Raw genomic sequence first — 18,508 nt, 5'->3', positions numbered from 1 at the left:
AACTGGTGGTATAGCAGTAGTGGTAAAACTGGTGGTATAGAAGTAGTGGTAAAACTGGTGGTATAGAAGTAATAGTAAAACTGGTGGTATAGAAGTAGTGGTAAAACTGGTGGTATAGAAGTAATGGTAAAACTGGTGGTATAGAAGTAGTGGTAAAACTGGTGGTATAGAAGTAGTGGTAATGGGTGAAGACGAAATAAATTCTCTTCTATCCATATCTAATAGTAGATGATGTTTTTGGTTGAAAAGTTGGGGCAAATACAGAAGTAATTCGTTTTCTAGATGTTCAGTTCTCTCACCAATGTTCAGTTCTCTCATCAATATTCAGTTCTCTCACCAATGTTCAGTTCTCTCATCAATATTCAGTTCTCTCACCAATGTTCAGTTTTACAGTCTTTACTTTACCTTTCACTTCGTTAATTTTCTTATTAAAGTCTTCTCATACATTTTCAGTGTTAGAGCTGTAATCTCTTTCTGTAAATTTTGTTTGTTTGTTTGTTTTTGAATTTCGCACAAAGCTACTCGAAGGCTATCTGTGCTAGCCGTCCCTAATTTAGCAGTGTAAGACGAGAGGGAAGGCAGCTAGTCATCACCACCCACCGCCAACTCTTGGGCAACTCTTTTACCAACGAATAGTGAGATTGCTCGTCACATTATAACGCCCCACGGCTGAAAGGGCGAGCATGTTTGGCGCGACGGGGATTCGAGCCCACGACCCTCAGATTACGAGTCGCACGCCTTAACACGCTTTTTCTGTAAATATCCGATATTCATCAGTCTGGTCTTCTGTCTGAATTATATGTGATTTTAATTTTTACTTAAATAGTTCATCTGTTTATTTTAATCATATTCTAATTTTAAACCTCATAGGTTTCATTAGGTTTCACTATTTGACCACTGGTTTCCATCTTCAACGGATGAAGTTTAGTGAAAACTATATTGTAGTTCTGTTTCATTTCCACCAAATAATTTCACTTCTGATACTAAATTCTGTGACGAAATTCTCTTGAATTATCTGGTAGAAATAATTCAACGCCGAGTCCATTTAAACGAAAATAATTTATCTCTTCGCTTAACTTTGGAACAAACTCAAACGCTGTTGTAACTTGTATGTCTGAGTTTTTATCAACTCTAGACAGTGTATTAAACGACGTAAAAGTTAAGTTCTATGTATAAATTAGCGAGATAGCTAATTTGGGTTCACTCTTTAATTAAACAACGCATCCAACTGTAACTCAGCTGTAACTAGCGATTCACGTTACATTTTAGAACTTTATGTCACATCCTCGGAATAAGACTTTATATCGCATCTTTAGAGCTTTCTAAAAGTCATAAACCTAATCTACCTTCATGAATTCTGTTATCGTCAAGGAACTGCAGTCTACTTTGACACCTTTTTGTAGCTTAAAATAATATTCTATTTTCTAATCTTCGCAACTTAACCCTAGTGAAGTTTTCTTTATTCGTGAATAAAGATTATTACATGTTTTAATTTTTCTGTTTTTCATGTTTTATCATAATCGACGATATTCTATATTATATGTTCTCGACTAATAGCTACTAGAAGGATTGTGTCATGACAGATAATCAGAACATGAAACTGGACATTATAGAATCGGTTGGCAAGCATCATAACAGATAATCAGAACATGAAACTGGACATTATAGAATCGGTTGACAAGCATCATAACAGATATTTAAATCATGAAACTAGTTGTGTAGAGCATGGTTTAGAAAGCACTAAACTATACCATAACAGGTATTTTGATAAAACTGTCAATCTACTGACTAGTGGAAGTTATTTGACTGAAGGAATATGTGGTAGAATAACAAACGAAACTACTGGTAACACGTGCTAATGAAAAGCATGAGTGGTTTCAATGGTATAAAAACATTGAAGTTTTTTAAAGAGAGGTAAGTTAAACATTCCTTATGTTTTCATCTAACTTTATATAACTAATAATTATAATCTATTAGGAACAAAGATAAATGTTTCATTAATATAAAATTAGTTCACTACAAACTAATAGTAATGAATTTCAAAGTGATTATTAAAATAATTTACTGCTAGAATTTAATTGTATCATATATTTTATTACAAAAATAGACCAATGTGAATATATTACATGTAATACCATGTTTGTCACTTTATTATTGGAGCAACACAGATATGTTAATTACTTGTGAAGGTTATTTAGTTTTCTCTAAACATTAACGCTAGCCGTGTAATAATCTTACATTTCATATCACTCTGGTAGTGATATTTAGATAAAACTTTACAAGTAGTTAACATAATGATATCATATTTAGCAATACCACCTGCTTAATGTTATTTGAGCCCCGCATGGCCAAGCGTGTTAAGGCGTGCGATTCGTAATCTGAGTGTCGCGGGGTCGCATCCCCGTCGCGCCAAACATGCTCGCCCTTTCAGCCGTGAGGGCGTTATAATGTGACGGTCAATCCCATTATTCGTTGGTACAAAAGTAGCCCAAGAGTTGGCGGTGGGTAGTGATAACTAGCTGCCTTCCCTCTAGTCTTACACTGCTAAATTAGGGACGACTAGCACAGATAGCCTTCGAGTAGCTTTGTGCGAAATTCAATAACAAACAAACAAACAATGTTATTTGTTACGTAGTACTGTTAGATTGGTTTAATTTGTTTTGAATTTCACGCAAAGCTACAAAGGCTATCTCTTCTAGCCACCTCTAATTTAACAGTATAAGACTAGAGGGAAGGCAGGTAGTTATCGCCACCCACCACCACTTGGGCAACCTTTTTATCAACTAAAAGTGGTATTGATCATCACATTATAACGCCCTTACAGCTAAAAGAACGAATATGTTTGATGTGGCGGGAATTTGAGTCCGCTATCTTCAGATTACGAATCATTGCCCTAACCTTCTGACCACGGTGGGTCATTATTGTCAGATTTGATCTTATCATGTTAGTGACTTGTGAAAAGTTGTATACTATATTTAGAGTTTTATGTTGGAAAATATTAGTCTATATTTTTATTGTATTTAAAGGAAAAAGAAAAAATTGAAAAGGTTGGCTTGGAGATGAAAAGCCTGACTTCTGAAATGGACGCCGAAACTGAGAAGCACCTTACCGAAGAAAACGACAATGATATTGTCCGGAGAGGACGAGGGATGTCCCAGATGGCGTTCTCGGTTTACCAGTTTACCAGGGGAGAGGGCGAGCTGAAAACAACTCAAGTGAGCATGTTTAATGCGATCCAGAGTGCTGGACAAAGCCTGAGGATAGCCACAACTCGTTTACTTCTTTATAACAACCACATAAAAACCATTACAGATTTGTTTGGTTCTTTTCAGTCAAAAGCCGTAAACGTTCGATGTGGTTTTCCTCAAGCTCGTGAGGGGCGAAAACTTTTGTAAATCAATTAAATATTTTGATTTTTAGTCGCTTTATTGTGAAACAATTTGGCACATGAATGACATAAATAATTGTTTGGTAAGAACGAAAACAACCATCAGCTTGTTATTCTGGACGAAAAGTAATTTGTACATGTATATAAATTATTCAGAAATGTCTTAACAAACTGTCTTTTGTAACACGAACACGTCCAGTGTTTAGTACTAACTACATGCCGTAATGCCATACAAAATATATAAAATATTTAGTTAAACTCTTGATATCTGGTTACTTTGAAAACATTTAATACTTCAGAAGGTAATGTATTTACATCAAATGAATGTAAACATCGCCTATTAATATTTGTGTTTTAATTCGACCATTTTGTGAATATATACTGTTTATTTCCGATGTTTTGGCTTTGACTTTAAGTAATAATTTTGCCAATGTGAGATATATATCTTAGATTTGCATCTTGACATTAAATCAATGATATACGTCATGAAAGTTATTGAACAGTCGAATGGGCTCGAGCCTTCAGCTATTCTGAATGTCATAAACATTTATTTCCTTTTTCTTCTTCAAATTCGTTACATTTTTATGATTCCAGGACCTCTTCACTCAGGCTGAAATATTTGCTGAGGAAGCCAATAAATTGTATAAAGACATACGTCAATTCTCCTATCAGGTATTAAAGATAAACATGTTTTTTATTTAAACAACTATTTTAACAAGGACTATTAAATTTATTTGAAATCTGGAGGTCTATAAACAACACACCAGATAAGTTTACATTTTAATCTTGGTATATGGACTTAAATCTACCCTAATATCTTAAGTTAGCAAGAGCTCGTGAACAACTGTAGAATTACGACCGAAAACGTCGATAGGAATGTGAGTACCTTATTAATGAATTAATACACTGCATGTGGAATAAGAGTTGGTTTCATAACTTTTCGTACGGCTCCGAAAGTAGGTAGATATACTAATTACATGGGTTAATTATAAGTTCTGATGTATTCAAGAAGCTTCATGTGATCAGATGTTATCGATGAGTTCTAGTTAAAACTATCAGAAGATATATGAACTTTTATACATGTACCAAAATTCGTGTCCAAGAAAAATCACATTGTTTACTGTTTATTTATACATTACTCCAAATTACGATAGTTAAGAAAGGAAATTTCAGTATCGTATAAATAATGCCTAGACATATTAACATAATTAGAAAATTAACTATTTAAGCAAACATAAATGTAGTTGTTGTCTTATTCGCCCCTGGAAATAGGATGACAGACAGTAATAAGTTCATGAGAGATTGTCTCTTAGCTTATTTTTCTTGAAAGTATTTCTTTATAAGCAGCTTACTATAATAGATAGAGAACAACATTTTGAAACATAACTAATTTACAAACTTACAACATAACCTATAATTTCAGGTTCCTGGTGGACCACAGAAGAAGGAGCTGCTAGAAAACCTTGATAAAGTTCCAACTTACGTCCAACAGCTTCAGTTTACAGTCAGGAGTCCAACTGTCGGGAAAGCAGCTACCTTCACTAAGGTACTGAGTGTTTAACCAATCGTAGAACTTTACCTTCACTAAGGTACTGAGTGTTTAACCAATCGTACAACTCTACCTTCACTAAGGTACCGAGTGTTTAACCAATCGTAGAATTCTACCTTCACTAAGGTACTGAGTGTTTAACCAATCGTAGAACTCTACCTTCATTAAGGTACTGAGTGTTTAACCAATCGTAGAACTCTACCTTCACTAAGGTACTGAGTGTTTAACCAATCGTTGAACTTTACCTTCACTAAGGTACTGAGTGTTTAACCAATCGTAGAACTTTACCTTCACTAAGGTACTGAGTGTTTAACCAATCGTAGAACTCTACCTTCACTAAGGTACTGAGTGTTTAACCAATCGTAGAACTCTACCTTCACTAAGGTACTGAGTGTTTAACCAATCGTTGAACTCTAAATCACTGGCTAATGCTCTTCTCAGTTTTCGCGCAAGTGCTTACGAATATTGTTTCTTTCTTTAGTCCTAGCTAACGTTGAACGTAATAATTTAAAATAAATTGAATACACGATCATCTGATCACCCATGCATGAATCTAACAAATTGGCTCTAATGACTCCAAGACTAAACAACACCGTTCTCAAAGGGAAAAGCTGGACGCTACGTTATATTCAGTGAATATTTTTGTTAATTACATAATCTTCAAGTTTAACAGTGTGTGAGACGGGTGTTTTCGCTGTATTAGGTCTCCAAGCTAATGACAGTTAACTGTATTTCATTTGGAAATATTAATGTAATATTAACAGCTTTTGAAAGTAAGAATGAATATTGAAATGACGTATTCACGTTGAGATTTGATGATTAAAAGTCTAATGATGTGCTCGTTGTCTAAGGAATGTTCTATAAATTGGTGGATTTATATCCTTGCGTTTTGGTATAAAAATTTCCTATTACTTGAGGTCCCCGTCTTTAAGCATGCATGTGTATGTATAATAATATGAGACAAAGATAATATAATATAATATAATATAATGTAATATAATGTAATGTAATATAATGTAATGTAATGTAATGTAATGTAATATAATATAATATAATATAATATAATGTAATATAATGTAATGTAATATAATATAATATAATATAATGTAATGTAATGTAATGTAATGTAATGTAATGTAATATAATATAATATAATATAATATAATATAATATAATATAATATAATATAATATAATATAATAATATAATATAAAAGCAAAACCCAAACACTCAAAGTTGCGATAAATGACATCCAAGTGAACATAAACAAACCCAAGTTAACAGTATAATGCTAGGCTTAGGACGTTCACCTAAACCTAATTCATTGGTAAATCAGCATTGGATATGCATTACGTTATCAACCAGTATTCAGTAGGCCTTTCATTCTCCTGAACACTGATGATGTGCATTACGTTATGAACCAGTATTCAGTAGGCCTTTCATTCTCCTGAACAATGATGATGTGCATTACGTTATCAACCAGTATTCAGTAGGCCTTTCATTCTCCTGAACAATGATGATGTGCATTACGTTATCAACCAGTATTCAGTAGGCCTTTCATTCTTCTGAACACTGATGATATGCATTACGTTATCAACCACTATTCAGTGGGCCTTTCATTCTCCTGAGCACTGATGACATGCATTACGTTATCAACCAGTATTCAGTAGGCCTTTCATTCTCCTGAACATTGATGATATATGACAACATTCGTGAATGCCAATAATTTTTTGAAAGAAACATGCTGTATTAGTTTCTATTTTTGATATATAATATCATAAAGTTACCACTGATTCCTTGTCTCTTTCATTATTTATAACATTGCGTTTTTACTGATGTCACAAGTGTATCGGATGTGTATCGCAACTGTGAGCTAGCTTCCGCATAAGTTCTATGTCACTAACTATTTCATATAGAATCTATATTATAGATATATCTTAATCATAAAGATGTCATATTTGTGGATCATTTTCGTTTTATTCAGTACGCATTAAGTGACACAACTGAATATTCGCGTAATGAGACTTCTTCACAGAATTATCAGGTTTTTTACAAGAATTCCCACTTGTACGGCTTTAAATAAGTTAACTCACGAAACCATTGGACGAGTTCCAGTTTACCAGTCGCTCCCTGCAATTAGTATATTTGAAACAGAGAAATCTGGCGATTTGAATCAGCCTTAAAAAATTACTTTAATATGCAAACATGCAGTGATTTATCAATTAGATTCCATGTAAGTTTAGTGTTATCCATAAATTAAGGTAGGGTTATGCCCTACACTGCTGGTCAAAATCTTAAGGCTAATGAACATAAAGAAACAAATATGCATTTTGTGTTGCTAGACTCAACCACTTATCTAAGTAGAGCTTCGAAAGATGAAAATAAGAAAAGGGAAAATAAAAATCAAAAACTTTTTAACATTTAATAGGGAAAATGTGAACATTATGAAATTAGTTTACATACCAGCTGGTCAAAGTTTAAGACCATACCAAAACAGGTCCTTAACAGGGTAGAAAATGCCCTACAACAGATCTCAGTAGTGAGTTGCACGGCCGTCATTGCGATTAACTTCGAACATTCGTTTTGGCATGGGCTGTATGAGCGTTTTCAGAAAGCTGGCTGGAATGTTATTCCAAGTGGTGAAGATGGCTTCACGATGATCATACACTTTTTGGAATTGACGTCCATTTTTATAGACTTCCCTTGCCATCTACCCCCAAACATTTGGATGGTCCAAAAATCGCTTTATTTGCCATGAAAAAGTCCTTTGTCCTTTGGGCATTGTGGATTGCAGCGTTGTCCTTCTGAAAGATCCAGTCATTTCCACAGAAGCGAGGGCCTTCAGTCAATAAGGATGCTCTCTCCAACATGCCAATGTAGCCAGCTGCTGTTTGATGCCCCTGTATAACCTGAAGCTCCATTGTTCCATGGAATGAGAAAGCACCCCAGATCATGATGGAACCTTCTCCACTGAGTCGTGTAGAAAATGTGTCCAGTGGGATATTCTTATCGTGCCAGTTACACTGGAAGCCATCTGGATCATTTAGGTTAAATCTTCCACTTTTCTCCGTCCCATGTTTGGTGCTTTTCAGCAAAGTTTAACGGAGCTGTTTCATGTTGTGGAAGAAAGTGTGGCCTTTGAAGACGTTTAAGGTTTTTATAGCCTTTCTCTTGCAGATACTGTCTTATTGTTCTTGAGCTGCATTCTGTGTCTGTAATGTCCTTTTTCTGGTTTGACGATCGGCTGGTGTCTTGCCGGACAGCCCGTCAAATCCTCCTGCTCAACGTCGACGATATTTTCTTGAGCCGACCAATTGAAATTCTCCTTTCGTATCTCTCAAGGTCTTTTAAGAAATTTGCAACAACAGTTTTACTACACCCAATCTCACCAGCGATGGCATGTTGAGAGAGACCTTGCTTTTGTAGCTTGATAATTCTACCACGTTCAAACTCTGTCAACTTTTTAGCCTTTGCCATGTTTTTACTCAATGTAACACAGGAGATGTCAGTAGGAGAGGTTAACAACACTAATGCTTGAACACAAATGACTAAATTTCGTTACATGTTTACCGATTAACGCTTCGTTTCAGTATGGTCTTAAACTTTTGACCAGCTAGTTTTTAGACTAATTTCATAGTGTTTATATTTTCTCTATTAAATGCTAAAAAGGTTTTTTATTTTTATTTTCTTATTTTCATCTTTCGAATCTCTACTCAAATAAGCAAAATGCATATTTTTTCTTTATGTTCATTGGCCTAAAGATTTCGGCCAGCAGTGTAATACTACTTACGAAGCAGGTACTTGTTTCCATGGTAATTATAAAATAACAATGATATGCGATGGATATAACAGTGAAACACTTTAAATGTGTATTTTAAAACGGTTGGTATGGGTAGAAAAAGCCGTTTTTAAATATATACTTTTCTCTTCAAGTGGGTTTTCTCGTCATCACGGACTTTTAATGTGTTGTCGAAATGATTTACATTTATATGGTTGAGATTTTATATCTATTAACTTATTTGTTCGTCTAATAAGGATTAAAACATTTTTCCCCGTTCCGGAACTGTTGTTTCACAGGTAGACAACGTGATTCAAGGGACGAAAAACTTAATGAATGTGGTTTCTAAAGTCGTCACCACAAGTCTTGTCTGCGCATCAAAGGTAAGAACGTTTCCTTCTTCCCCAACACGATCCCCCCCAAAACAAAAACAATTACACATTAATATATAATTCAAGTGAAAAAAAACTGACGTTTTATGGGAGTTTATTGAGATAGCTAGAAGAAGAAGAAATGTCTGCAAATCTACAGTTTTCCCAACTCCACTGTTCGTTTGTATATTTCCTTCAGCAGGTGATTCTGGTCTTATAACTGTTGTCCCTAAAACACTGTTCAAGTAAATAATGTATATTTTGTTTAATTGTTTGTTGTGTTGTTTAGTCTTACAACAGTTCAACAGCATGAGAGCAGGTTGTGCAATCTTGTCCCTTATTACAGTAACGTATTGGAAGCTCAACAGAGAACAAAGAAACGATGAAACTGTACCAGATGTAAACGAACCAGATAAGACTGAGAGAAATAATCCAATTATTACTTATGTTTATTTAGTGAACGTGTTTCAGCACGAACAGTTTATTATAACAATATGTCGGTAAACAACGACTTGAAAGCGTAGTGAAGTGACTTACGTTTGAGGAAAATACTTTGTATTTCGACAGAATCGTTGGACTGCCTTCTTCATACCCGTACAAAGATAAACCGATGTTCTATCGAAACTTGTTAACATGTTTCCCTCAAATGTACATTACTCAATTATGCTTGTAAACAGTTGTTTGTCAGTTTATTATAATGTTAGCGTGATGTTCCTCTCTCCTCAAGTAAGAATAGTTTACACTAAGTTTTACACTAACTATATCTGTAACATTTACTTGTTTTATCAGACACAAGTGGGCCGGTAGGGCCAAGTGCGTTAGGCACTCGACTCGTAATCTGAGAGTCGCGGGTTCAAATCCTCCGTCGTACCAAACATGCTCGTCCTGCCAGATGCGGGGCGTTATAATGTGACGGTAAAAAAAAACAAAACAGAAATAAATAACTATTTTTCAAATGAGTTCGAGAAAAAGTTTGTTACGACACAAGTTTGACAATGAATATTTTACTTTATTAGTGTTAATTAGTGTACTATTTTTTAGTGATATTTTGGCCATAATTTCAATAATATCTGACACGATTAAACTAGCTCAGAAGATTTAAATTGATCCTAAATCAAGTTAACAGTATAAAATAATATCTACAGTAGAATTATATAATAACTGGTTTATAAACACATAAACACCCGTGATTACGTCTATACAATATCATCAATTTCATGTATCATTGCATTATAACAAAACAATTTTAGGTCCTCGTCATGTCGTCACAGTCGTCACACTATATCGTCTCGTCCGGTCATGCTCTGACCACCGTGTATCTTGACAGTACCCATGCAGAGTATTTTTCCATCGCAAACATCTTTGTTATAAGAATGTCACGTATAAAGCGCACTCATCTTTCTTGCAGCTTTTCATCAGCCATCTAGCATACAAAGATGGCGGTTTCCCAATATTTATTTCAACAGTTCAGTCACAAAAAAAAAGCCACAGGCATTGTGCAAAATAACACGAATACCCGTTTTGTTCATTATTTACATAATGTATGCAAAGGATGAACAAATATATCACGTGCACATGTGAAATGTTACACTTTTATAGACTGGGATATTTCTTTATTGCTTTTGCATGCTCATACCTTGGGCACGCGGACAATTTTTTCAGTAAATTTTGTGTTCATAGATTTTCATCTGTTACAAGATACTACATTTTACTTACCATGGCTCAGGTATGACATTTTGCAAGTTTCTTTGTGGATAGTCCTGAAACCCCAAGTTGATCCAGCTTCCCTAGTTTTTCAATGCGAGTAAGTACATGGCATACCCCCGTCTTGGAAATTCTAACTCTCCGATGTGAATATATTTTTATGATCTGAGCGTATGAATATTTTGCGTAGGATTGTTACTTACCTTTCCAAAAGCGCTAAGTTTTTGGCAGTAACAACACGTTACTCACGCTACGCCAGGGAAATGTCAAAATGTAGTTCTGATACATTCCGTTTTACTGTAACTTTATATTGGCTGCATATGTCACGTAAATTTTTAATTTGCATATTCATGTTGTTTTAGAAAGTGAACCAATAAGGACGTTGATGCAAATTTAAACATATTTGGAGATGTTGCTAAATTTCAAGATAATACAAAACAAACAAACAAACTTGGTTGGGATGTATTTTCAATAAACACACCCGTTGTTATTGACACAGTGAGAATTCACACCCTAAGAGGTGTAAATATAGAAAAAATAAAAATTCATACTCGTAATAATTATGTAAAGGTGTAAATTTAATAATGGATTGGAAGTAATTTAAGTATGGTTTGAATATATAAAAATATTTTAACACAATCATCTAGAAGACCCAGACAATTGGATGTCAATAGTATTGTCAAAGTTGTCTTCTTTCTGTTGATTGATTTGTTTTTTGTTGTTTTTGTTTTCTGAGAAAATTGAGAAAAGTAGCACAAGTCTCCTGGCTAGGTCTTCTAAACATGTTTTAATTTCTAAGGTTGGAATGTACCTAGGTGCTATTGCAAAGTTAAGTCATTTGTTAGGTAGATGTATCTCATCTGTGTTTAATTGTCGGTCGGATCTGTTAATTATGAGGTTAGTCAACGGTTTGTCGTGTTGGTGTCTTTTCTGTTGTTTGCATCTTAGTTTTTCTAGTTTTTTGTTGTGGCAGATCTTTTTGTCTCTGTCGTTCCTAGTGTTGATTTGGTTTATGTTTCGTTGTATAATTCCGTGAATCTCTGGTTTAATGCAGCATGCTAGTTGATGGTTCAGGTTCATTTTTTTGTTTTTGTAAGTCATGTAGTTCTTTGTATTTTGTGTTCAACATGGCTTTAAGTAGTTTTTTCAGTAAATTTTGGATAATGTTTGTGTATTTATTAAAATTTTTTGATAGTTTTAACTTTACAAAATTACGGGTTAGTTGTTCCTTTCTACATTGTTGAATAAAATAGATGTCATTTCTTCACCATTTTGCACACCACAAATATACGGCATCCCCAAACCTCATAAACCAGATTGTCCACTACGACCAGTAATGTCCACATATGAATCGTTTAATTACAATCTTGGTTAATACATAGCATGGGCATTTTCCAAATATGTAACATCAGCCAGCTCATTCATCAAAGACTTCTTCAATTTCAAATCTAACCTTAATCAGCTTAATCATAAAGCCTTAATGGCCAGTTTCGATGTTATATCCCTCTTTACATAAGTTCCAACCACTGAAGCCTGAAAGATAGCCTTAGAACTCTGTATCCGAGACCTTAACCCAACGATAAACATTCCCAGCAACCAGTTAGCAACCATCATAGAATTCACCACGATGAAGACAAACTTCATGTTCAACAACCAAAACTATATACAAACAAATGGCCTAAGCATGGGCAGCCCAGTATCACCAGTTCTAGTCAATATTTTTATGACACAAATTGAAACACAAGCAATTAACACAGCATTACATCCACCACTATACTGGTACAGATATGTAGATGACACGGTTGCGGGATTCACATCTACAGAACATACTTAATTTTTTCAATCACATTAACGCTATACATCCCAACATTAACTTCACATGTGAACAAGAAGGAAGCAATCAAATATCATTTCTTAACCTCAAAATTACAAGAACCGATACACAATTTAAAACAGAAATCCACCGAAAAATCAGCCATACTGGACTATACATTCCTTTAGACTCAGCACATGAAACAAAACAAAAACTCAACATACTAAGAAACCAAATAAACACAGCCATAAAACTATGCTCACCAGATAAAATTAACGATGAATTAGACAAAATAAAACAATACTTCATCAACATCAATAAGTTTCCTCCACAAACCGTAGAAAACATTATACGCACACACCTAGACAGAAAGCAAAATCAACTGACAAAACTCACGAATCAAAAATCACGAAACCATATACTGCTGCATACCATATATTCCCGACATCAGCAGACAAATAACCAACATTTGGCAAAAGCTAGTAACAAAATATGACATTCCAGTTAATATCAAATTTATTCAAAAACCAGGCACAAAACTGAGGTCTATACTATGTAAAAACTACACTGACAAACACCACACCAACATTATTTATAAAATACAATGTGATAACTGCCACGACTTCTATATTGGAGAAACAAGTAGAAAAGTGGAAACCAGATTCAAAGAACATAAAAAGTCACCTTCACACGTTTTCGAACACCGCAAGTCAAATAAACACAACATAACCATAAAAAACACCCAAATACTAAATAAAAAACAAACATAAACAAAATTAAAGAAGCCTTACTTACACAACAACTCAAGTCCAAAATAAACCAATATAAAGAAACACCTTTATACTGGCTACCGGCCAGTAACCCTTTTTTTCTTTGTGAACCTGAAGATGACCGTTGTTCGCTCCTCTATTAGTGCTTTCTCTACCCGTACCAGCCGTTTTTAAATATATAATTTTCTACAAGTTGGTTTTCTCGTTATCACGGATAAAGGTCTTGGTATGGTCAAGTGGTTAGGACGACTCGCATCGCAGGTTTGAATCCCCCTCCCACCAAAGGTGCTCTCCCTTTCAATTCATCGCACTGTTCGTTGGTGAAAGAGTAGCCCAAGAGTTTGTGGGGGGTGTTAATGACTAGCTGCCTCTTTTCTAGTTTTTCACTGCTAAATGAGGGACGGCCAGCACAGATAGCCCTCGTGTAGCATTGCGCGAAATGCATAAACAAACTAGCTGAGATAGTGGTACAGCGAATGTCTGCAGACTCACAGCGCCAGAATCCGGGTTTCTTCACCAATGATGGGCAAAGCACAGATAGCCCAATGTGTAGCATTGTACATAAGTTAAACAAATTTAATTTCAAACAAATTATGTTCATTCTTAGACACACTTGAAAATATATAATTTTTTAAAAATTTTTGGAAAAAAACACTTTGATTTATTTAATGTTACGATAACAAGTTGAATTATAGAAAACGTTGATTTTGGGTTGATTTGAGTCCGCTAAGATTGAAATCATTCGTGCTCTTGAATTTTCTGTATTTTTCTTGGCATGTTATGTACTCATAGACCTCTCGGAGTAAATTCGTAATAACTTTGAACAAAATAACCTAAATTTAATCTTATAGCATAAACACGTCTCTAATTTCTTTTTTATTATTAACTATTCACTATTTCTTGGCCTCGGTTGTTATGGTTTTATATGACTGTCAAATCTTAGATTCGAAAGGTCGCATGCTAGTAATGTAAAAACCCAATTAAATCAATTGTTTTGTTCACTTTAACGGTTTGAGCCACTTCACCGGAGGTTGCATAGAGTTAGTAATAAAGAAATAAGACCGAGCTTGGGGATGTTGTCAGCAAAAAAGAAATTGATTCAGTCAATTGCAAAAAAAAATTTAACCAAGCCTACTTTTAACCAAGCCTACTTCATATTGTTACACACAGCAAAAAAACTCAGTTCTTATCGAACTGAAATATTTTAAGTCAAATTAAGTGTTGTTTGATAATATCAAGAACTAAACTGTAGTGAGTTTGTTTAAACGTTGTTAGTTATTAATAGCTTTAATGTGGTTTGTTTAAACGTTGTTAGTTATTACTAGCTTTAATGTGATTTGTTTAAACGTTGTTAGTTATTACTAACTAGCTTTAATGTGGTTTGTTTAAACGTTGTTAGTTATTACTAGCTTTAATGTGGTTTGTTTAAACGTTGTTAGTTATTACTAGCTTTAATGTGGTTTGTTTAAACGTTGTTAGTTATTACTAACTAGCTTTAATGTGGTTTGTTTAAACGTCGTTAGTTATTACTAGCTTTAATGTGGTTTGTTTAAACGTTGTTAGCTATTACAACTTTAATGTGGTTTGTTTAAACGTTGTTAGCTATTACTAGCTTTAATGTGATTTGTCTAAACGTTGTTAGTTATTACTAGATTTAATGTGGTTTGTTTAAACGCTGTTAGTTATTACTAGCTTTAATGTGGTTTGTTTAAACGTTGTTAGTTATTACTAACTAGCTTTAATGTGGTTTGTTTAAACGTCGTTAGCTATTACTAGCTTTAATGTGGTTTGTTTAAACGTTGTTAGCTATTACTAGCTTTAATGTGGTTTGTCTAAACGTTGTTAGTTATTACTAGCTTTAATGTGGTTTGTTTAAACGTTGTTAGCTGTTACTAGCTTTAATGTGGTTTGTTTAAACGTTGTTACTTATTACTAGCTTTAATGGACAACGATATCTACTGAAAAGAAATTGATATACATTAATTAAAACTGGTTTAAACTCATTACATGAAATATATATTAGATAAAATTTATAATTTCATAAACTCACACTATATATAAAATTTTAGGATAAAGTGGAATGATATAAACGCATCAATAAATTATTTTCGAAATCTGAAAACTGCGAATTATTTATAAATATCTCGTATATAAAGAAAGATATGTCCAGAAGACTTTATAAGTTGTCAAACTTTTGAAATTTCGAGCTATTTTGTTGAAATATTTTTCCAAATTCAATAAAAACCTTTCCAAGGAATTGACTCACCGAGCGTTGAGAAATTAAGGATACTTTTTGACTAGTGTTGTTATAAGTTATGTTTATAAGGCTGCAGTTTGTTTTCCTCACGTGTTCACTGGAGAGCACAAGTCCTAGAAATATCTAGGTTGTGAATACAACTTTCAGCGACAGAAGGATTTTTTTAACATAGAGTTCAATAAGTCAATGTATTTTCTATCGTGCATATCGGATTATTTTGTATCAGTTCACTTGATTTGTTTTACTGTATTTAACATCATTTTAATTTAGGCCTACGACAATTGACAGTAGTGTGCAAGTGTCCAATCCCCTAGAAACGTTAAAGGAGGTAATAAAGTAATTTATTATCATCGTTACATGGATTCAAACACCTTCACCAGATAATTTGAAAGAACTTATCAACAAAGTTATAACACCATTATAAAATTAATTAACGCATTTTTTTAAATCTTCAGTATATTTACAATTAATCTTACTTGTTGGAAATATGACATCTGAAAAATATTACTAATAGAAGTTTGGGTTTGGAATTATTACAATTGAAGACAAATCTTTTCCAAGTAAGAAGTATGTGTAGCGATGGTTAATATAAATTCTTCAAAAACAGTGCAAATAAAATAGTACAGATGGCATTTACATCATAACCGCATGGGGTGATGTAAATTATATTAGCCATCCCTACATTTGCTTTCTTTACTTGTTTGCTTGTTGTTGTTTTGTAATGCACTGTTTCAATAGACATAGGCAGGTTGTAGTTATAACCAAGTCCTAAACATTTTCAAGTTTGAACTGTAATATTTATTAGTCATTCTTGTTTCATGTTGTACTTTAAGCCTTTTCTAGCGATTTGAGTGCGTAGACATACTGCTATACCATTAGGGCTGCCAAAACAAATTGGTAATTCCATATATCAATAGGTCTTTTCCATTCACTTTAGACATAAGCAATTGGGAAATAACACTTTCTGCAATTTCGGTACTCCAGCTAGTTACGTATATTTCAAGCAGATATTTCAGCGTTTTTATCAAGATATGTTTACGTTTTTTTTTTTTTTATTTTATGAAACGTCAATTGTTTTCCTAACGGTTTATCTTATCCGGCCACAAGCAGGAAGCGCCATGTTTATGACGTCATGAAGATCCCAACTCACTCGTCACACACATAAACTTCGTGTTAAAACAATGTAATTTGGGGATTTTTTTTTCATTTAACGTGTATCGTTGTTAGTTTATTAAGTTACTTAATAGTTTTATAGCATATTTGTTTAACTTCAAAAAAGTAAATCTTTTTCCTTTGTTTCTTTAGGTCAAGTTGCTAATACTTTGTTCCAAAACGAACAACAAACATATTGTGTTTAAAAGTACAAATACTCGATACCTCAAGGTGTAACGTCAAACGGTTTGTTTGTTTTTGAATTTCGTGCAAAGCTATTCGAGCTATCTGCGCTAGCTGTCCCTAATTTAACAGTGTAACACTAGAGGGAAGGCAGCTAGTCATCACCACCCACCGCCAACTCTTGCGCTACTCATTTACCAAGGAATAGTGGGATTCACCGTCACATTATACCGCCACCACGAATGAAAGGGCGAGCATGTTTGGTGTGACGGGGATTCGAACCCACGACCCTCGGATTACGAGTCGAGTGCCTTAACCACCTGGCCATGACGAGTCAATTGTTAATCTAACTGATGTTTTTGTCAATAATTATTCTATGAATAGGCCACGAACAATATTGTTATAAAAAGAAACTCTGTACAGTATTGTAAAGTCTTGTTGACCTATAGATGAGATGTTTAAAACACCATTTCTCTGAACAATCCGAGCCATCTTTACACAGTCAGTGCTGCTGCCTTCCGGATTATTTTACTTTGTTATAATAGGTGAAAATTATTATTTTTTAAGTGCCACTCCTGTATCGTCATTTCCAAATTATCAAAGTTTAACAAGACTAGATTTCATAGAAAATTTAATGTAACACAAATAAGTATTTTATTATTGTAAATATTAGGGAATGCCGCATGTACTACGTCCGTCCGTCCGTCCTTATTCACTTCTTTATACTTTCAGTTTAACCTCGAATTCAGAGGATCTTCCAGTTGGTCCAGAAGTGCCTCCACATACTATGGAGATCCAGATGAATGTGGATATGGAGATGCAACTGGTGGTATGCCCCAAAGAGGTGGAGGGACCAGCTCCTCGGATCCGAACATCTGACAATTAGGGTTAGGCCCTCGACGGGCCAAAGGAGATTCGCGCCGAACTCGTGTGTCCTTCTTCACGCTTCTCGGAGCGAAGAGGAGAGAATAATATAATATTAATAATAATATAACTCTTTTGTAGTAGAATGGTGTAATCCTCGTGTTCAGGTGATGGGCAGGAAAACGTAGGCGCGTGTACCGTTTCTAACAAAACACTAATCATAAAGAAGTGAATTTAGACGTTTCTGGAGAGTACTGTTTTACTTTCCAGATTTGTTATACATTGATCTGATACTTCTAAACAAATATTCTCTAGTGATCTCATACTTCTAAACAAACATTCTTTAGTGATCTCATACTTCTAAACAAACATTCTCAAGTGATCTCATACTTCTAAACAAACATTCTCTAGTGATCTCATACTTCTAAACAAACATTCTTAAGTGATCTCATACTTCTAGACAAACATTATTAAGTGATCTCATACTTCTAGACAAACATTCTCAAGTGATCTCATACTTCTAGACAAACATTCTTAAGTGATCTCATACTTCTAGACAAACATTCTTAAGTGATCTCATACTTCTAGACAAATATTATTAAGTGATCTCATACTTCTAGACAAACATTCTCAAGTGATCTCATACTTCTAAACAAACATTCTCAAGTGATCTCATACT

General features: G+C 34.2%; 1 protein-coding gene across 1 annotated transcript in view; it reads left to right on the top strand.

Moving 5' to 3' along the window:
• Positions 1-18,072, top strand: part of LOC143224242 (alpha-catulin-like) — a 111,304-nt gene extending 93,232 nt beyond the window's left edge. Inside the window, exons 19-23 of the mRNA XM_076452681.1 lie at positions 3,027-3,215; positions 3,983-4,060; positions 4,812-4,934; positions 9,015-9,098; positions 17,698-18,072. Coding sequence (XP_076308796.1) covers positions 3,027-3,215; positions 3,983-4,060; positions 4,812-4,934; positions 9,015-9,098; positions 17,698-17,844 — 621 coding nt within the window. The 3' untranslated portion in view covers positions 17,845-18,072. The remainder of the gene's footprint in view (positions 1-3,026; positions 3,216-3,982; positions 4,061-4,811; positions 4,935-9,014; positions 9,099-17,697) is intronic.
• The last annotated feature ends 436 nt before the right edge of the window (positions 18,073-18,508 follow it).

This window comes from Tachypleus tridentatus, chromosome 1 (genome assembly GCF_004210375.1).
Source record: "Tachypleus tridentatus isolate NWPU-2018 chromosome 1, ASM421037v1, whole genome shotgun sequence".
Taxonomy (NCBI): domain Eukaryota; kingdom Metazoa; phylum Arthropoda; class Merostomata; order Xiphosura; family Limulidae; genus Tachypleus; species Tachypleus tridentatus.
Note: the sequence above shows the minus strand (reverse complement) of the source record. Positions and strands in the feature narration are given on the sequence as shown.